Source organism: Neopsephotus bourkii, unplaced genomic scaffold, assembly GCF_033783945.1.
Source record: "Neopsephotus bourkii isolate Nb327-2 ecotype Australia unplaced genomic scaffold, CSIRO-AGI_Nbou_v1 NB_1433, whole genome shotgun sequence".
In the NCBI taxonomy this organism is placed as follows: Eukaryota; Metazoa; Chordata; class Aves; order Psittaciformes; family Psittacidae; genus Neopsephotus; species Neopsephotus bourkii.
The window spans coordinates 2,539,197-2,560,204 of NW_026901910.1; the positions used below are offsets into that span (position 1 = coordinate 2,539,197).

The 21,008-nt window shown below is 49.9% G+C and overlaps 1 protein-coding gene and 1 long non-coding RNA gene across 4 annotated transcripts in view; both read left to right on the forward strand.

Moving 5' to 3' along the window:
* Positions 1-21,008, forward strand: part of LOC133220401 (uncharacterized) — a 132,076-nt gene that overhangs the window by 101,549 nt on the left and 9,519 nt on the right. The window lies entirely within an intron of this gene.
* The window catches only part of ETS1 (ETS proto-oncogene 1, transcription factor), a 71,400-nt gene that overhangs the window by 40,873 nt on the left and 9,519 nt on the right, over positions 1-21,008 (forward strand). For all 3 annotated transcript variants that reach the window (XM_061368441.1, XM_061368442.1, XM_061368443.1), the window contains 5 exons: positions 7,377-7,496; positions 7,983-8,183; positions 10,994-11,071; positions 11,952-12,200; positions 15,545-15,805. In XM_061368441.1, coding sequence (XP_061224425.1) covers positions 7,377-7,496; positions 7,983-8,183; positions 10,994-11,071; positions 11,952-12,200; positions 15,545-15,805 — 909 coding nt within the window. The remainder of the gene's footprint in view (positions 1-7,376; positions 7,497-7,982; positions 8,184-10,993; positions 11,072-11,951; positions 12,201-15,544; positions 15,806-21,008) is intronic.

The window sequence follows — 21,008 nt, forward strand, 5'->3', positions numbered from 1 at the left end:
AGGAGAGAGAAGGGGCTTGTTTGGTTAGAGAAATGCTCAGTCTGAGCTGCTCTGCTGTGATGACAGTAGTACCTTGGTAGCATCCTGTATGTAAATCCATGTCAGGGTACGGGGATGCCTACAAGAAAGCTGGAGAGGGACTTCTTACAGATGTGGTGACAGGACAAGGGGGAATGGCTTTCAACTGGCAGAGGGGAGACTGAGCTGAGCTCTTAGGCAGAAGCTCTTCCCTGTGAGGGTGCTGAGGCGCTGGCACAGGGTGCCCAGAGAAGCTGTGGCTGCCCCATCCCTGGCAGTGCTCAAGGCCAGGTTGGATACAGGGGCTTGGAGCAGCCTGCTCTAGTGGAAGGGGTCCCTGTCTGTGGCAAGGGGTTCAAGCTGGAGGAGCTTCAAGGTCCCTTCCAACCCAAACCAGTCTGGGACGGTGTGATTCTGTGATGTATCACTTCATTGAAGGAGCCACAAATGGCATCATCAGGTGAGAACAGCTGAAGTCATGGTTTTAACCTGGCTGGAAAGAAATGTATATGCTCAGAGACGGTGATAAGCACTGGGTGGGGATGTCCTGGACCACTGTCTCTTCCACAGAGTGCCAGAGCCCAGCTGTGGGTTTGCTTTGGAAGGGCTCAGGCCATGCTCCTGTGGTTGTGGAAGTCTCTGTGGTGGCAAAGCCAGCACCAGCGTTTGCAGGGCTCGTAGCCCAGCCTGTGGGGAGCAAGGAATTTCAAGAGGCTTCTGGTCCCAGGCATGAGCCATTTGAATCCCTCAGGCACCCTTCCAAGAGGCAAATGAGTAGTTGTTTGATGGGGATCACTGGATTTGGGGGGCTTTCCCCTTTATTTTTATATTGCTGTTAAGCAGTTTATGTTTTGCTGCTGGTACTGGGCTGTAAGGAGCAGGGGTTTAGCCACTTGTTTGCAAAGGAGCATCTCCTGGAGCTGGAGAACTGATACACGGGCATGACCTGGACCTGCTATTTACACTTGACCTCCTTTCAGTCAGGGCTGGGTGTCCATTACAGGCTTTGCTGAGCCCACCCCACACTCCCATTAGTGCCTGTGTGCCTGTGCCTGGGGATTAGAGCTCTTTAGCAGTGCGGTTAGCAGGGATTAGAGCGAATTATCACAGGAGAAGCATGTCTCATAGCATTGCATGAGGCAGGGAGCGTTGGTCCCAGCCCTGCTAAGGGAAGATCGGAGGCCAGCAAGCCTGGGAGCGAGATGCTAATCCTGTTTTCCAAGGGGACGCCTCGGCTCACGTGGTGTTTGATTGGGAAAGGCAATAAGGGCCTGACCGCTGCAAGAAGAGGCTTTTTGGCTCCCGAGCAGAAGTGCTTTGGGCACGTGGAGGTTGTTCCTCGCTGCCTTTGTGTTGGCTACGCCTCTTGATCCTGGCTATCTCTGGAGTGCTGACCTGGAGCATGGGTTGCATTAAACCTGGGCTCTGCCATCAGGTTGCACAAGGTTTTAGTTGTGATGCTGTGAAATCTCAACCAGCGGAAGGTGTTTTGAAGCTGATCTGAGAGCGTTTTGCCTTTGCATGGGGAGGGAGTTTGAGTGGAGCGAAACCACACCGGCCTCAGAGCACAACCTCACCTCGGCTGCTGCTTTGTCTTGATGGAAAATCTTTCTGCTGGCTGCTTTGCATAGTTCTGAGGAGCTTTGTTGAGCTGTGGTCAAGAGTCCCCCACCTCAGAGGTGGCTGCATCTCCACTGTGCTTGCGTTTCTCCACCGGTGCAGCTGAAATGGGGAAGATGGAGCGAAGCCCTCCATCAAGGGAAGCCCTGCTTCGTGTTGCTGCAGGAAGATGATCCATAGGTCCTGTTCCTGCCTTCTGAGGCTGGGGAAACTTTCTGTAACTGCTGTGAGCGTTGCCTCGATCCCTGTGGTTTGGCTTAGCTTTGGTCCAGGGGTTTCTCTCGTGCTTCTTTCCCCCCTCTCCCCACTGAAGTGGGAGGATGGAGCGAGCTGACCACCCTGTGAGCTCCTGCGACTGCAGGGAGTGCTGCGTTCCCAGGATCGCCGTCCAACACCCACAGTATAAATCTGGGAAGGAGAGAGGGAGTGGAAAGAACCTGAAGGAGGGCAGCAGGCTTGGAATACGGAGAGGGTGCTGGGGCGCTGGCACAGGGTGCCCAGAGAAGCTGTGGCTGCCCCATCCCTGACAGTGTTCAAGGCCAGGTTGGACACAGGGACTTGGAGCAAGCTGCTACAGTGGAAGGTGTCCCTGTCTGTGACAGGAGGTTGGAAATGAGCGAGCTTTGAGGTCCCTACCAACCCAAACCAGTCTGGGATTCACTTGCTGGTGATGCTGCCTGATTCCTCCCCAGCTGCAGGATCTCCAGAGCTAAACCTCCCTCACCTGCCCTGTGCCCAGTTCTGTGGGCATCTCCCTGTCTCTTCTAGCAAGCATGCACCCAAGTGAGGGTTTCTCCCTTCTATAGAGGGGTGAAGCCATTTACCCCAAAGCACGAGGCCCAGTGGAGCATCCTGGCATCTCATCCTCACCTTTCCCTTTCCTCGTCTGATGCTCTGAGTGCCGAGAGCCCAAACTTGTAGGAAGTGCTTTTAGGGAAGACAGTTTTCAAGCCCTTCATTTAGGGGAAGAGCTCACCCCTATGACACACTACATCTCCATAAGAAAGCTGCTGAATGCCTGAAGAAAGCCGGCTTTGTTGTGCTTTCTGCAGGCTAAGCAGTGTGGGCTTTGGGTTTCCTCTCTTGTTTTTCTCTTGAAGCCCAGCTTTCATCTCACAGTATTTATTTTTCACTGCTTGAAGGAGAAAAGAAGAAGAATTATTTTTCTTTTTCTTTCAAAAAGAAAGATATTTATTTTAAATTAAAACAGCAAATGCCTATGCCTTTTGTGCCATTCCTTGCAGAGGGAAGCAGGGCTGGTCTCTGGTGAGTTGCTGCAGGAAGAGGAACCAAATCTTGCCTTCATGCTGCCCAGTCCTGTCTCATCCCCACATCCCCAGCAAACACCTCTCCCTGTGCTCACCCCTTCTCCCCATCCACCCTTGCTTCCCAGATGTCCCTCTGTTCCCTTTTATTCAGGCTTTCTGCCCTATTTCCCCTTTCCCCCCCCTTGATTTCGCTGCCCTTCAGTCCGAGGAGCCCTAATTGGAACAGGCCGGCTCCCCTCCTGCTTCCTGCGTGGGAGTGAGAGGCAACGCTTGTGAAAACAGTTCAAAAGTGCATTGAAAGTTTTAGCCTAATCCTGCCTAAATAACAGGGGGCTCAGCCCGGGGTTCTTTGCCCGGGTGTCCCTGCTCCAGATCGGGGGGCACCTGGGAAAAGCAGTGGTGGAAACCTGAGATGGGGAGATGATGCTTCCATGGTGCCCAGGCTGCTGCCTCGGGGAGCGTGGGAAGGGTCTCGGCTGCTGGCCCCCCTCTCCACAGCATCCTCTTATCCTGAGAAAGGTTTCTCGGCTGCTGAACCCTGCTGTTGGGAATGCTTGTGTGTGTTTCGGCTTCCCCCATCGCTAGCTCTGACAGAGAAGACTTTTCTTGACTCTCTACAAATGATCTGGTTTGAAACCAATGCACATCTTCCACCAAACATGTCCTCATGTCTCTTCCAAGCCACCAAATACCAGAAATCCTCGTGATACCAGAGTACTGCAGGGTTAGTCTGAGGCCTGGGAAGGGCAGAATAAGGATGCTGTGCAGGGAGCAGGGTCTTAACCTGGGACAATAGTGGGTTCCTTGGCCTTGCTGTCGATCCATCAGAACAAGAGCAGGAGAAGGCCCCTGGCTCAGGTACACTCATTTACATGCAGGCTCCCGAGTAAAAGAGCAGGGACCAGACAAGGGCACAGCGACTGGGAAAGAAAGTGAGTGGCCGAGGGGAGCTTTAAAGAGGCATTGACCCCGAGTGGAAACTCGGGTGAAAAATGACTTTGCTCCCATCCTACTGCTTGGAGCATCTTGGTTTCTTGTTCCCTTTGCTGCCATTTGTTTTGCTTACGCAATCAGATGCTAATGCTTTGGCATGCAGTGGGGCTGCTTGAGTTTTAAGGTCAAAATCCCCGAAGTTTGTAAATCATGCTCCTTTAAAAAAGATCAGATGCATGGAAAAAGTTTATACATGTGGAGCCTGGCGAGAGCAGAGCGGGAATGTGGCTGGGAGATGAACTCGGTGATCTTGACCTCCTTGTCCATTTGGTGGCTGGTTTTCTCTCAGGCTTCACATCTCTTGGTGTAACACCTAGTAGGAGTCCGATGGTGGGGTTTGGGCATGAAACCCACATAGGGATGCAGTGCTGGCTCTTGGTACAGTCAGGGTTGTTAAAGACCCTCTTGTCTTTATGAAGTCTTATCCCCAGGGGTATTGGGGAGCTGGTGGAAGAAGAGGGTCTGGTTTTGAGAAGCCTCTGGGATCTTAGATGCAACTAAGATAAGTAGATGTCCCTCTCTGCCTTCCCCCTGTGCAAGGCAAATCATAGAATGGTTTGGGTTGAAAGGGGCCTTAAAGCTCATCCAGTTCCAGTCCCCTGCCACAGGCAGGGACAGCCCCATTGCTGTGCTTGCTTTGTGGCTTAAACCCCTGACATTTCTAAACTGAGCTTGGGTGTAACAGATGGGTTGATGCTGGCTCCTGCTCCCCCAAGTGTATTTCTCCTGTGCCCACGTGTGCGCACGCCTGCGAGCCTGTGTGTGGTTATGGACAGCAGGAGGGACACAAAAGGAGACTTTTTATTTGCGCAAGATTTGATTAAAATCTTGGAAACAGGTTTCAGATGGTGGCGAAAGCTGAAACCGGGGACCTGAGCCTGGTGGCTTTTGTTACAGAAAGGCTGCTTCACTCTGACCTTTAGGCATCCCAAACTGAAGGCTGAAAGGCTTGTCTGTGGGTGCTGGAGGACATCACCAGGGCTTAATTCTCCTCCCCAGGCAGTAACTCCCCTGTACCCAGCCAAGCTGCATCAAGCAGAGCCATCTAAAGCCCATTGTGCTCCCTGGCCCCACAGGGATTCACAAAGAAGATGATACTGAAGTAAATCCAGTAAATACTTTAAGTAAATTAAGTAAAGTCTCAAAACCAGCAGAGGCAGAATTCAGGTTAAAAACTCCATCTCTGTCATCTCTTCCAGCTCCACAAACAGTCCTGGAGGGCTTAGGAGCTTTTCTGTCTACATGGGACACTGCTGACTCAAATAAGGCTTCTGCAGGCATTTGCAGGCTTGGGGCTTTGGGGCTATTTTGTCTTCTGAAGAAATGGTAACTGGTAGCTGTGATCTAACAGGAAAAAGAGGAGATGATGTTTCAAAAGCCGGGTACAGCGTTATTTGGAGAAGCAGCCTTGAAATGGCCATTCTGGTTTATTTTGGTGTCTAAATAGAAACCCTCTTGTGGCGCTTTGTGTTTTCAACTTGAAAACAGACTGTTTGCTTCTCCGGTGACCTCTCGCTGGGAATCGCTTTTAAGTCTTCCCTGTTTTGACATGGTGTTTGTGCAGAGCTCAGCGTTCACCTTACCAAACCGAAACCTTATCCCTCGCTACTGAAAAATTGATTCACCGGCTATGTACAAACCCAACCTCAATCCTGCTGGAGAGGATGGGGGGGCCCATGAGAGGTATTTACTTGTGTCATAAGTAAACCCCACCTTGCCCTGCTGCTTGTATAAGGAGACCACCTCCATATAGGTTTTTGCGAGTGATTCAGTGTTCAAATTGGGGTTAGAAACGTTCTGTAAACCCAACTTTGACTCATCTTCCCCTAGCACCCGGGAGCAGGGAACTGCTGTTTAACCAGCCAATGGAGGGGAGCAGATTCCTGGGTGGTCCCTGTGACCACAGAGCAGGGAAAAGCAAAGCATTAAAATGTAACATGAGGATGAAGGGAAAGGGGCACTGAACCACTTTCTCCCAGTGTTATCTCGGCGTGGCAGATGGAGAACAGAGATAGCGAGGGTGGCTGCTCGTTTTTCCATGCCCTCTCCATCCAAATCCAGTAAATAATGAAGTGTAATTTGCCAAATAGCCTTTCAGTGCATTATTTGCTTTCAAAGGTCCTGATACTTCCACTGTGGCAGGCAATCCTTGATTTATGTGGTGAGGTTAGGGGGAGGAATCAGGTCCCAAGAGGCTTGGTGTTGGGAATTCTGGTACTACTGCAATTCCTTCTGTGCCTTGGTAACTAACTTTAGAGGGAGCTGTAAGTAGGGGCAGGCAGGGGGAGTTTTGCATGTCTTTTACTTGGGGACGATAGGTGGAAAGTGCAAAGATGGAGACAAAAAAGTTGCTCTGTTTGGCTTAGCAGTGGAATTGCATTTGGTGCATCCAGCTGATGGTGTTATTTGGACTTCAAATGATGCCTGTGAGTTCAGCTGGGGAGGACCTGAGTGGGGCAGGAAGCCCAGACTGGGAATCCCAGAATCCCAGACTGGTTTGGGTTGGAAGGGACCTTAAAGCTCATCCAGTTCCAACCCCCTGCCATGGGTAGGGACACCTTCCACTAGAGCAGGTTGCTCCAAGCCCCATCCAACCTGGTGATTCAGATGGAGGAGGGTTTTCCTTCAGATGTTTGCTTGTATGAAACTCTTTGGCTACAAACACCCCCCTCCTTCCACATGAATTGGAAAAAGGGGGAAAAAAAAAAAGAAAGGAAGAGCTTTGCCTTCTCATCAGGCCGTACTCCAAGGCCCGGCTCTTGGCTCCATGCTCTCCCATGGGGTGGCTCAGCGTTGTTCAGTGACTCACCCTGAAACGCATTGCTCTGTACCATGGACTGTGCATGATGTAACTCTGTGCTAATGTGGGATTTTCCAGCTCTTTGTTTTCCCTCCGTTCTCGAATGGGTTTTCTGCTGGTTCTTCTCTTGCCCCGGCCTGCTGTCAGCTTACTTTTTCCAGGGATGCTTTAAAATGAGTCTTGTCCTTTTGCTTTCCTTTGGAGTGGGATGCCCAGACGTGGAGTGGTAGCTCAGGGATGCTTTTCTTCCTGCATCCTCCTTCACACTGGTCTAGGACTCTACCTTCCCTGGTGTCTGGAACTGCTCAGCTATCCCTCAGGTTCTAGATGCTACCTTAGATGATGAAGCCCCATAGGATGATGTCTGGAAAGGTCTTTATCACTGTCAGATTTCCAGTAGCACATTCATGGTTGGATTACAGGGAGACCACGCTCACCGTCTCACCCAGCTTCAGTGGAGGCTTATTATAAGCTCAAGATTCTCCTCCTTGTGTTTCAGAAGCCTGCTCATGGGACTTGCAGCGTTTTATGTGTTGGATTAGAGCGATTTGAGTGTGAAAATTCCAGAAGAAAACAGGATTTCTTTGTCACTCTGACATATCAGTGGTCAGCACGACTCCTGTCGTCTTTCCCAGTCCCGTGTCTTTATGGCTGATTTTCTCTCCTGCCTCTTTCAGATATGGAATGTGCGGATGTGCCTTTATTAACTCCCAGCAGCAAAGAAATGATGTCTCAGGCCTTGAAAGCCACCTTCAGCGGCTTCGCCAAAGAGCAGCAGCGGCTGGGTATCCCCAAAGGTAAGACATGGTTTCCCAGTGAGCAGCCACAGAGATTGTGTCCTCCTGCCACTTACAGACTACACCTGTGTGACCGGGCCTGCCTGTCCTGTTAACTTCTGCTCCTGCACCTTTGGGAACCTGCTGCTTTGGAGGCATCTCTGTGGAGAAGCAGCAGGAGCCCTTTTAACAGAGCCTGATGACAGGCAGAAATGGAGCGAAATGGGAGGAGTGGGTGGGAGAAGGGGTGGGAGAACTGGTGGGATTTTTCAAAGTCCCAAACAAATCCAAACTCATTCCTTGTATGAAACACATCTGCGGTAGGGCTGATCCAAACCATGGGAATGATGTTCCCTCACCACGTTTTACCCTTACACCAATGCACTGCCCATCTCTGTAGGATGAGGCCGTGCAATGCAGCAGTAGCACCATCTGTATCCTGTTCTCCTGTGGAAATGACTTGTGGTTGCTCACTAATGCATCTCTCCTACCCGCTCCTTGTTGCAGATCCCCAGCAGTGGACAGAGACGCACGTGCGGGACTGGGTGATGTGGGCAGTGAATGAGTTCAGCCTGAAGGGAGTGGATTTCCAGAAGTTCTGCATGAACGGAGCTGCCCTCTGTGCCCTGGGCAAGGAATGCTTCCTGGAGCTAGCGCCTGACTTTGTGGGAGACATCCTTTGGGAACATCTGGAGATCCTGCAGAAAGGTGAGTCCTGGGGTCCCCAGGGTGAATGACACGCGCTGTCCTGGCTATAGCCCGATTTTGGGTCTTTCCAAAGACCTCGGCTCGCAGTCTGACTCCTCAGTGAGGTGTTCTCCTTGGGCTTTGATCCCAATCAAAGCAGCTTTCAAAGCCCAGCTTCCCAGTAGGATTTCAAATGGGCATCCCAACCGGTAGCAGGCAATGCAAGTCCTGGCACTGCTTGAAAGGGGAAGAGTGTTAGAGCCGGGTGCTTGGCAGGAATCCACAGTGGGCAGGGGCACTCTGCCTGCCTGGAAACAACGGTGGGATTTTCCAAAGCATTCTTCCTAGGCTCATTCAGCTCCTGTTGTGAGTTTTACTACTTCCTCCAGTAGAGCTGGGTACAACAATGCCACCAAAATCCCACCCTCATTTCCCAGCTGTGATTGGAAGCTGCTTTGCTTTGTTTCATGTCCCAAATGGTGTTTTCCCCACAGGAAAAGCCACCTCTGCCAGTCCCTGCGTGACAGCATCAAGGGCATAAATTTTCAGTGATCTAGGGGGACAGGCATCACACATGGATTTTGGGTGTTGATTTTCACACTGAGCAGCACTCAGCCTGGGATGGCTTCTAAAGAGCAGCAGAAGAGCTGAACACCTTTAACCGTGAGCCATGAGCAGGGGCAGCAGCAAATCAGGGCTCCTTTCTATTCAGAGTTATTGGCTTTCCTGGAATATCCCTTGCGCTGTCAGACCAACCCTGTGTGCTTGTCAGGAAGGGGAGGGGGGGAGCAAAGTTATGCCTTCCAGGAAACCATTGACAAATGGATGTTAATTGCCGAGTACTAATTTTACTGCTACCTGTGGTTTGCAGAAAGCAAACATGGTTCTTCCCAGGCCCTGCGTACGACAGGCTGTTACTCTGCTCTTTGACTCTGTATCTGTTCTCTTCTTCTCATTTTGCCTATTTTTTTATTGAGTGCTTGCATCAACAGCAAGCAGCTTAACTAAACAGAGCAAAATGTTGTGGTCAACCCAATTTCTCCCTGTTATGAGCCATTGCTTGGAGCGCAGCTCTACCTTCCCACAACCTTTCTTCATTTGTTTGTACCACTGGAGAGGGTGACGGAGGTATCAGAGCTGGGTTTGCAGCTCCTTCCTGCAGGTTCCCAGGGCATGGAGATGAGCTTGGAGCTGTAGTTTCATATTAAAGCAGGCATCTTGTTTCCTATCTCCATAGCAGAGGTGCTCCAGCCTTCAAAGCATCTTTGTGGCCTCCTCTGGATTCACTCAAGCAGGTCCACAAAGCGCAAAGAGATTAAGGTTTCCCCAGGCTTAACCACGGAGCCAGGGTCCAACTTGTTAACCCCAACTATTCCATCTTCCCCAGCCACCCACCATCATCACTTGGGGGCATTGCTGTTGAGACTGATGGTTAACCCCAGAATGCTTGGCTTTACCTGTAGCATCAGGTCGTGCTGGGACAGGCTGTGACCTTGCTAACACGCCTCCCTTGTGAGCACTTTCTGAGAGTGACTCATGCACCACAGGGTTTAAAAAAGGCAGCAGTTGGGTGACTTTTCCCTGCATGGATTTGGGTATTTTCAGGCCTATTTTTCCCAAATTTCTTCCTAAAATAACCTCTTCAGTTACCAGCAGTCAGCAGTGCCCTCCACTTGACTGTAAGCATAGCTGAAGGTTGCTCTCTTACTCTGTGGTCACCCACCCTGCCCCTTGGCAGGCACTGTGGGGAGTGGAGGAGAGCGTTTCTCATTAGGTCTCTGTTTGCACAAACCCTCCTTTTGTTAGGGAATATTTTCCACCCTGCAATCCCCAGGAGAGAGGGACAAAATTAGGCTCCTTGCAAGCGAACGTGCGTTATCTTCAGTTCGCTTCTCTTCAGCCTCAGCAGAAATAAACATAACCCGGAGTGGTCTCTGTGTGTGTGTGTGTGTTTTATTTTGGTTACCCTCTGCAATGAGAAGAAAGTCTCCCATGCCGGTATCTCAGCCCACATACCGTGCTGGAATGAGTAAGGTGCTAATGGAAAAACTGGTCAGGGGAGCAGCAGTGCGGCTTTTACATGGGCTTGGCGCTGAGTTTGCTTTCCCAGGACAACCAGAGTGCTCAGAAAAAGGCATGGAAAGTGGGAAATCTGTGCTTTGATGTGCTACCTGCTCTTTCACAGTGATTTATGCCTATAGAAAGGTAACATTCTGTGTGCTGCCCAAACATACACAGCGAGGTCTGTATCAGGAGTTGGGTGATGGACGGTGTGGCAAAGTTTTTTCCTAGCATGGCATCTTCTGCCTGCTTCAGGTGCAAGGTAAAAGGTGCTGAGTAGGCTGGGAATTAGTATTGTTTTGGGTCATAGGGGCTGATTTCACATTACCCACTCAGTTGCATGCTGTTGTTCTAGAAATAGGGGTTTCTTCAACAACTGTCCTTGTATGGTGGAGTTATTTCTTGTGTTCCTACATGTGTGATAAGCAATTCTCAAGAGAACGAAAGACAACAGAAATTAAGGCAAGCAAGGAAATGATGCAACTAATATTTCAGAACTACCTGGAGCCTCTGGTTGAGAAAGTTGTTGCTGTTTGGTTTGGTTTACATCCAGGCCTTCCTGCAGCAAGAATTCTCAGAGGACCACAAGTGCATCACGCACTTGTTTGGGCGGCGTTTCAGCTCCTAACTCGTTTCTGTTCCTTTGGACATTCCAGCATAACCCAGAAAGAAGCATTTTAGGAAGTTGAGAGCTCTGTCTGTTACAGCAAGCCTTGCGCAGCACGATGCGCCTACGGACATGTGACATTTCCTTCCTTTCCTCTTTGCAGAAGAGGTAAAACCATACCCAGCAAACGGAGTGAACACAGCGTACCCAGAGTCCCGCTATACTTCAGACTACTTAATTAGTAAGTCACAGTTATCAGTACCATTCTGGTGCTTTTCTAGCCATGAAAGTGTCACCTATTAGAGATCTGACTGCATCACATGAGGACTGCACTGTGTTGCTCTGTCGTGGCAGAGCATGAGAAGTGCGTGACTTTGTCTTTCCTAATGCTGTTCTTGGTTTATTTACAAGCCATCTGTATTATATTGGTGCCTGCATTGAGATGACACAGTCCGACTTTGCAAGCACTGAAAAAGTGACCTCAGCATTCCAGAAAAACAGGGATTCTTAAGAAACTTACTAAAAAAGGGCTGGAATGGGGGAGAACAAGGCTTCATTCTGGATTACGAGGTGGGAGCCTAGCAAGGAAAGGGCTGAATCATCAATTTGGACTCCTGCACTTCCCATTGCCATTGTTTTGGAGATGTTCCTTAAGGGCATTTGAAATCTGTATTCCATGAACCAGCCAGAAAACCCCAAATCCCTTAAATAGGGATTCCAGGCTTTGGCCTGACTGAAGAGGTGACTCTAGAAGTGACTCACATATTGCAATCATCAGTGAGACTTCTTTGCCTTTTGTCTCCTTTGCTGAGGCTACACTCTGGTTTTCCAGCTTTTCCCCACCAGCAGCTTGCTCAAGGGGAGTTTGTCGTAGGGCACATTGATGCTGGTTAAGGAGGTCTTATTTTTTAACTTGCTGCATAGATAAGACACTATCTGTCTGTAGCTTTTAGAAACCTTCCTCAATATTAGTGCCCAGTTGTGCCAGGTGTTTTATACCCGAAGGCAGTCTGCCTTTGCACTCGAGACTTCACATCTCGCTGTGCTGAGGGGGAGCAAGCAATGTTCTGGTTTCCCTGAGCTGTTCGGGTTGCTTTCTAACACTCCTATTCTGCCAACAGGCTATGGCATTGAGCATGCACAGTGTGTGCCTCCCTCTGAGTTCTCCGAGCCCAGCTTCATCACAGAGTCCTACCAGACCCTCCATCCCATCAGCTCGGAAGAGCTCCTGTCCCTCAAGTACGAGAACGACTATCCCTCGGTCATCCTGCGTGACCCAGTGCAGACGGATTCCCTGCAGACAGACTACTTCACGATCAAGCAAGAAGTGGTTACGCCAGACAACATGTGCATGGGACGTGCCAGTCGAGGTAAAGTTGGGTATTTCCTAGGGTTTACTTGAGTTCTTGCTACTCTACCTATATCAACCTAAGTGCTGCTTTCCCTTCTGCAGGAAGTAGTGCTTTGGGGCATCAGGGGAGCCATGCAGTGGCAGTAACAAAGCCATTTCCCATATATAAGTGAACTCCCAGATGGCGTCGAGTCCTCCCTGCCTTTCTCTCCAGGGAGAACACGAAGGAGTTCTTTCTTTTCTCTACTCTGCTGCCTGTTTTTACAACATCTGCAGAAATGTGGCATTTCTGGCTCTGTACTTTGATGTCAAACTCAAGCGAAGCCAAAAAAGTCTTTCAGGTTATTAGGGAGGACAGGCTGCTGTGTGCTGGTATAAATCACATTTCCTAGGAGACCAGGCAAAAACCCCACAAATTCTTCCATAAGTTCTTGTCAGGCCGTGAAGGGTTTTACATCTGATGATCCAAACTCTTTATCCATGATCTCCATTGATTTTGATGGCTGCTTGCTTGAACTAATAATCTGTTCTGATGAACCCAAGCCCTGTGCTTTGTTAGGAGGTGCAGATGTCATGGGTTGAGTCTGCAACAGAGCTGAAGGGACCCCCTGAATCCTTGTGCTACAACCCTACATCTCCAGAGAGTTATAGGTACATGATTCCTGTTTGAGATGATGGGATTTAAACACCTAAACACTTCTGAGGGTCTGAGCCCAAGTACCTTTTCAATTAATGTTATTAAATTCTGTACACATGGGGCCCAGATGCCCGACTACTTTGTCATTAACACAAGGCTGAGGATCTGGTTCATGGTTTATATTCAAAGGCAAAGTTTAATCCATAGAGCTCAAAGTTGCTTACAAAGGGATATCATTATCTCCCAATTCCAGGTAGGGAACCTGAGGTATAGGGAAGAGATGTGACCTGCTTGCCATCACGGCCTGAATAGAATCCAGGTGTCTCCGTGCCTCACATTCATTATAGTAACGTGTTGCTGTGAGCCAGGTTTGATGTTGAACATTTAAACCCATTCATCCAGCTCTGAGAGATGAGGATGTTTTGACTCCCTGTGCAAGCCGGAGCCCCTGTGCAGGTCTGCACTGCATATGTGTGCTTAGTGGAGCTCGTTTTAAGTTCCTCATTCTTCTCCCAAGCTGGGAGAGCTAATGACAGGAAAGTTATTATTTGTATTACCTCTGCTTCTGCTGCTGGCTCAGTGTTAATGTAAGAGAGGTGACTTGGACAATACAAGGGCAGTAGTGTTGTAATTTTAGGTAAGCTTCTCTTTCTGGGCTTGTTTTTCTGGCTCTTTCATCAGTGTCTTTCCCTTTTCTTGACCTTTTCTTTAACATAGGTGATTTCATAATGATTCTCATCAAAATGCAATTGTTCAGGCATGCTTTTGCAATTGTACCTTCAGGCTGGTCTCACTGGCAAGCCTAAAAGGGCTCCAGGGGGGGAGAGAAAGAGCCCTTAACTCAGCACTGGTGACCAAGGGCCCCTGGCATTAACAAACACTTTAACGTACTGATAGTGACTGAAGAAATGCAACAGGCTGTGGCCGTGCTTACACTAACCTGCCTTGCAGCCATGTGAAAGGGCCTTTGGGTGGCATAAATCCTTAGTATAAAGCAGAGTCCAGTTACTTCATATTTACCTGCCTCTTTACCTTCCACAGTGTTCAGAGGTTAAGGTTAGTCTGCCGCAAAGTCGAGCTCTTCATCAGTTTGACATTCAAGATGAAGGTTTTCGAGACGGTCGCCTTTTGTCGTCCTTTGCGTGGGCTTCAGGAGTTAATTTTGGGGTCCCGGGGGAGTTGTTTCCCTTTGCCTTATCAGTGAGGGCATCTGGTTGGAAGCTGTAGCTGCCAAACCCATGAGTTCCTCCTCCTTTTTCCAGCTAAGTCAAATTAGGTGTATTTCCAAAGAATTACCAGCAGAATTAAGCCAATGAATCCCAACTTCACATGGTCCCGGGCCAGCAATCAGTGCAGAACCTGCGGTAGTTGAGTCTTTCCAGAGCAAGTGCTCTGCAAACTACAACACAAGTATTTGGGGGAACATGCCAGCATCCTTCCACGTTCCCATTCCTCTGGGATTCACTCTGCGGGCCCAGGCTGCGGGTGGCTTTGCCAATGGAAATTTCTCCAGGAGTTCTTGCACAATCCCAGCAGCTGTTTTTAGCCCGGTTTGGGAAATTACTGAACTTGAATGATCCTGTTACGCTCTGAGTTTGTCAGTAAAGATGTTGAGCAATCAGCAGCGTACGGGAGATCAGAGAGAACAATTTCAGTTTGTTCTTTGGAGCCTATTTTAGCTCTGTGTTTTAAGTACAGAGGGTATACTTATGCTGTCTCTAGTGGGTGTAAAGCAGCATAGCACTGCTGAGGATCTGGCCTCTCCTGTTCTGGTCTGTACTAAAAATATCCCAGAGAGTAGCCTTGATACAACCCAGCTGTGCTCACCTTACCAGAACTGGGGAAAGAGCTGTGTGAGCTCTCAGCCTTTTGCTCTCCTCCTCCATCAAATCTGCTGCTGTTTGGGGTCTTGGGGGGCTGGAAGCTGATCGTAACATACAGCAATAAAAGGCTGCTGTAGAGTTTTGTAGGAAGCATCTAAAGTAAAGAAGCTGGGTGTCCAGTGGTGGCAAACGGGACTTACTGGAGACCCAGAGCTTTCAGCAGCAAGAGCAAGAGGTCCTAGAGTGCCCATATTCAGGCACTTGAACTGAGCCTTGAATGTCTGTCTGAAGTGGGTTATTTCTCTGCCGTTGCCTTTTTGAAACAGAGGGTGATTTCCAGTTATCCCTAGGCATTGGTCTTGGGTTGAAAAGTCAGGACTTTGGGTTTTTTCACAGAGTCTCTGCCTTGATCTGCTGCCTGGGGCTCAGATAGGCCAGCTCTGAATTACAAGATAATACAGGCATCCCGGTTTTAGGCTATACTTCGAGTGTCTTTGGAGATGAAGCGTAGCTGGGGCTGTTCCCCACAGAGCATTCAGAACAATAGCTTTAAACTGAAAAGTGATAGATTTAGATTAGATATTACGCAGAAGCTCTTCCCTGTGAGGCGCTGGCACAGGGTGCCCAGAGAAGCTGTGGCTGCCCCATCCCTGGCAGTGCTCAAGGCGAGGTTGGACACAGGGGCTTGGAGCAACCTGCTCTAGTGGAAGGTGTCGCTGCTCATGGCAGGGAGTTGGAACTGGATGAGCTTCAGGGTTCCTTCCAACCCAGACCATTCCAGTATCATTGCCTGGTTGCTGTTTTGCTTGTGCAGCAAGCAGACGGAGCATCCTTCTGGCCATAGCAAGCCAGAGCATCCCTGCGCTGGCCAGGCACATCTCACACTCTCTTCCTTCTTGCCAGGAAAACTCGGTGGCCAGGACTCCTTTGAGAGCATAGAGAGCTACGACAGCTGTGACCGCCTGACACAGTCCTGGAGCAGCCAGTCCTCCTTCCAGAGCCTGCAGCGTGTCCCTTCCTACGACAGCTTCGACTCAGAGGACTACCCCGCCACCCTGTCCAATCACAAGCCCAAGGGCACCTTCAAGGACTATGTTCGGGATCGGGCCGATATGAACAAGGACAAGCCTGTCATTCCTGCTGCTGCCCTTGCTGGCTACACAGGTAGGGTCGTGCTCCTCGTGAAACAGCCTCTCTGGTGAGCATCTTGGGTAGGACCTCTCCATTGGTCGAGGGCAGAGCCTCCAGGGTCTCTGGGTTGTCTGTGAGTGAGTTTTGGGATGTCTCTGGGGTCAGCCACATGCACGTTGGCACACCTGAGAGCACGCAGCCCCCCAGGGCTGCATGTCCTTCAAGTGTGGGCATTCCAAACCTCATAGAGGATGGAGGACCTGGCTGTGAGTGCAGGGCATATAATGCCTTGTGTTTTAATTTACGCCTGGATGCCTCCTGGTTGGGTTTGCTTGGAACTGGTGTCTGGTTTATATTGCTGAGAACACAAGGTAGTAGAGAGCCCTCATTTCCCCATCTGACACTTCTGTGCAACGTGCTGGCTACTTGCTTGTTGTGTCCCATATTGAGCAGGAGCGGCTGCATTCCAGCATTACTGTGTGCAATGTGAAACGGTCTTCTCCCTTTTTTGCATGGAGGAAGCACTTGGGTTTGCTCTTTACCTCGGTGCGAGGCAGGGATGTGATGGTGCCAAAGCAGACCCAAAGATTTTTCCATTCCCTGCCCTGAGAGAGATGAGGTGATAGGCCATGGAAACTCTGCCTTTTTATATGACAGCCTTCCAGCAATCTGGCATCTCCATGAAGAAAAACCTGTTGGGATGGGGCTTCCAGCTCCAACTGAGATAATCCTTTCCAGTCCTTCTGTGCCTTGTCTTTTCCCTGTGCTATAAGTAAGATCCGCAGGACGGCCTCCTGCCAGTTCCCCTTTTCCCTCCTACATACTGATCTCTCCTGCCCCAGCTGGTAGCAGCTGGTGGAAATAGTTTGTGCAGATAAAGATCATCAGCAGGTTCAGAGCAGATCCTGAGGTGCGACTGTCCCTGAAATCTCCTCCTACACACAGGCTCGTCTTGGGGCTGATACGTAGATCTCTGTAAGGTGGGCAGAGATATGGAGGGGAGGAGAGGTGGAGAGATAATTTTAGGAGCTATGTGTAAAAAAGGAAGTGGTTTGTTGCTATAGCTTTAGTTAGAAAGAAAGCTCTGAGTTCTGCCTGCTCAATGAGCCTGTTTCGACCAAGTCAGTGTAAAATACAAATGTGCTCTGCTGTTCCTGAATGGTTTGGGGCTGGGCCATGCCCTGGGAAACCATCCACCACAATGCCATGGCAGTTGATATTCCTAAGAAACGAGACCAGTGAGCAAGTTTTACTGCTGTTCTCTCCTAATGACACCTATCACTGCACCCCATAGAAGTGTTCTGGGTAACCAGTGCCTGGGCAGGAGCATTGCTGCACTTTAACAGCTGGGGAAACTGAGGCACGGAGGCACTTGGCAAAACTAAGAGCTTTATTTTCCAAGCTGGATGTTTCCCTCCACGTCTGTAGCCCATTGAAAAGAGCCACCTCCATAGAGAGGAGCTGAAGGTGGTGGCTGGATGCTGTGTTTTGCCAGGGAGTTTTAGCACCCCAAAGAGTGTCCTTGGAATGGTGCCACTAGGAAGGGGAGACTTGGGTTAATTCAGTGTCAGAGCACACTTCCAAATGCTTTGCACTGCGTAACATTTTCCCTTGTCTCATTTCAAACCCCATTTTGAGCCGGGAAGATAATCCCTGGACACAGGCATTTTGGTGTGATCTATAATGGGGAGTGCCTGATTTTGACTTCTGTGTTGCTTCACTTGAAAAACTTTAAATGGAGACAGAAAAACCTGAGGTTTCCAGAAGCAGCGCTTACTTGGAAATCCTTGGGCTGGAGCGCTGCTAAGCAGTAATTCAGTCCTCAAAGCTCCCCAGTCTGTGTTTGCCATTGGGAACAAGCTTTGGAGAAATGATCTTTGCAGGCAGTGTTCTCTGTCCCTTTTTAAAGCCTACTGAGCTGTCAGCACCTTGTGTTTTCTGTGCAGAGGGAACCCAGTGTGGGTGCAAAGTGAAGCCAGGTTGATATGAAAGCGAGAACAAGTGAGAACACATTGCATTGCAAACTGTAGGAGAACTGGGCACTCTCAGAACTCAAAACTAGTGTGTCTGCAAAAATTGATGTAAAGAATCCATCCTGGCCACTGAGAAGTGCTGGACATCTGTCTTGGGCCAGCTGAGCAAGGGACTCTCAAGCAGAACTCCTAGGTCCTTCCTTGTTTGCTTTGCTTTACATCTGATTTACTCAGAGGGGGAAGTGCTGTCTAGCAGCTAGAGCAGAGGAACTTCAGTCTGGGCTCTGCAGCTCTGGTGAAGAGGTGGAGCCTCCAAATGAGCAGAGTAGGGGATTACCAGCCCGGGGTCCCAAAGCGACCAGGACCTTGATTTCTCTTTCTCAGATGATGCTACCATGCCCAGCACATCACCAGCCAGTGGAGCACCCAACACACATGCCACGATGTGCACCTTTCCGGGCTGGAAGAATGAAGCCTGGGAGATCACATCCTTCATCTCCAGGTTGACTTTAAGAACGTGATGATATTGTTCAGGCTTTGTTACCAAGGGGCTGTTTTGCTGGTGGCCCAGGGAGGTGGCACAGTGCTTTATCACAGATATCTGATGGTATCTGCCCCAGGAGGCACATGCTTTGGTGAGAAGGTGCATTTTGGCGGAAGCTCCATTTGCGTTTGATGTGTTCTTCACCCAGCTTGAGAGCAGCTTTTCAAAGCTGCCTTATCTGCCCCCACATCTTGACCTAATTTAGCAAGTTGCCATGGTTGCTCAGAGAGAGGTTGATGCAATTTTCTTATCTTTTTGGGTTTTTTTCTGAAGGAGAAATGTAATTGCTCAGGAGCTGGTGAACTTCAGTTTCCATAGCTGCAGGGAGGGCCAGCGCTGGGCACCTCTGGTTTTGGAGCTGGCTCTTCCAAAGCTTGGCCAGCTTGAGCCTTACATTAAGCCAGATCTTACTTCTCTTGACATGACCTAGGAAATGGAGGCAGAATGCATCCATTTATATTGTGTGTCAGGATGCATCTTCCATGCAGGCAGGTGTGCTAAACCTCACGTTGGCTTAGCTAAGGTCGGTTTAAGCTTCCTTACTCATGCAGCAGTGCAGTGTTTGGTGTTGGTGGGTGGCCAGGTAGGACCTGGTCTAGTGAAAGGTGTCCCTGCCCATGGCAGGGGCTTGGAACTGAAGGAGCTTTAAGGTCCCTTCCAACCCAAAGCATTCTATGGTTCTATGATTCTGTTTGTTGAGTGCCCCAAAGCACCTGTGTGGGTTTATAGCCATAGTGTGTATTTGCTCTGTGGTATGTAGGCCCTCAGCATCATCTCTGCAGGATGGGGCTTTCCATCCCGCAGTGCTGTCTGCATTGCCACAGTACCAGAGCTGTGATGTGCCGAGCTACTGCTCCATTTAGCTGAACAGGCAGAGCAGAGTAATTCCACTCATGTTTGAGAGGCAGATGGAGAAAAGAGGGATGAGAAAGGTGGAGTGAGTGCTCACCAAACCTTGATCTCTCATCTGCAAGGCTGGTTTTGCATTTGTGATGCTGCCCTTTCTTACAGACCTGGTTAGGAAGTCTCTGATGTCCTTACAGCACCTGAAGAGTTAACACCCCCTGCCCAGCTAATATCATACATGATCTGAATGTCTGTCTTGGGGACAGATTGATGCTACCTTCATTATCATGCTGCCCTTGAAGAAGACAGACAGTAGTGCAGGGAATAGCCACCTCTCACAGATGCTATCTTGCCTGAGTGCCTGTCTGCCAAACGGTTTTGCCCAGGCCAGATCCCACCCTAATCCTTGCTATCAGCATTCACAGTGCTGTGTCGATAGGGCCCAAATTTGCCTGCTAAACCCATCTGCCCTGCTTGAATTGCCTGTGGTGCAGAGCCTGAAGCCTCTGACAAGCCTCATTTCTGAGCGATGCTTATCTGTGACACAGAAGTGAAAGCACGCAGCTGCTGTTTTGCAAGAAAGTCAAGTCTGTGCCAAAGAAAGTGGGTCTCTTTCAAGAGAGCTTGTGTGCTGCTTCCCCTCTTCTTGTTGCCTGTGCTGCTGGCCTGAAGCTTCCACCAGCAAGCTCCCTGGATGTGCTGTGGTCATTGGCATCCAGAAACCCACCAGCAGCTCCCTTCCCAGCCCCTCTCTGTTCCTTGATATCCAGAGTGAGGGTAGTAGCTTTCCTAGAAACATCAGCATCCTTCCTGCCTGCTTCTGGAGACTGTGCCTTCATGGGGTTCCATATAGCCACTGGTAACTTGGGTTGAGGGAATTTGGAGATGCAGGCAGCTGCCCCAGCCATCCAAATCACAGAATCATGGAGTAATTAGGCTTGGAAAGGACCTAGGGTCGTCTTGTTCCAACAAGCAGCACAGCAGCACCTTTGTCCCCTGTGTGATGCAGAGGATGTTGGCTCACTCCTTCGGGGTTATACCCTGTACCTGCCCTTGCAAGGTGACTTCAAGTGTGACCAGCTATACTGCCTCCTGCTTGGTTTCTACTTCTGGTGTAGAGCCTGCATGGCTCAGCAGCGAGGTGCGGAGCTCAAGGGTAGTGCTAGGGCTGGGGCTGGTTCAGTGGCTCCTGCTCCACCTGCCAGACATGTGCAAATGACAGTGAAATGAGCCCCACACTACGCTGCCCAAGCGTGACAGCAGCTCAGCTCTCACCAAAGAGGCTTGGTTTGTGTTGAAGAGACCTTAAAGCTCATCCAGTTCCAACCCCCTGCCACAGGCAGGGACACCTTCCACTGGAGCAGGTTGCTGCAAGCCCCATCCAACCTGGCATCCCAGCATGTTCTTCCTCGAAACAGAGGAGATGCATCAGGAAAGCAGAACTAACTCATTATGGGTGCTCTCCTGTCTGTAACCATGGCCAGAAGTACATGTCTCCACATATAGGAGCTTTCTGGGTCCTTCTCTGCTTTCTTCATGCCAGCATCTTTGTAGATGCTTCTATCTGAGCTCCACCTTTGTCCTCCCACCCATGCAAAGCTGGCACTTTGCAGTGGTGCGACTACGTGCACCAGCTTGGGCAAGAGCCGGCGAGGAGGTGGCTGGACTTGATCTAACAAGGGATGGATGGGGACGAGCTTTGCTGTTCCCCAACACACTGGGGGAAGTGAGGGACCTTTGGTGCCATCAAAGGGGGCTCAGGCAGGGCGGCACGTGTGTGAGGTGAGGGCTGTTTTGGAGACGTTGCTATGCCCAGTTGTTTTGTTGGGTTGGAACCACAAACCACAGAGCGTACAGGATAGGTGCGCCGCTT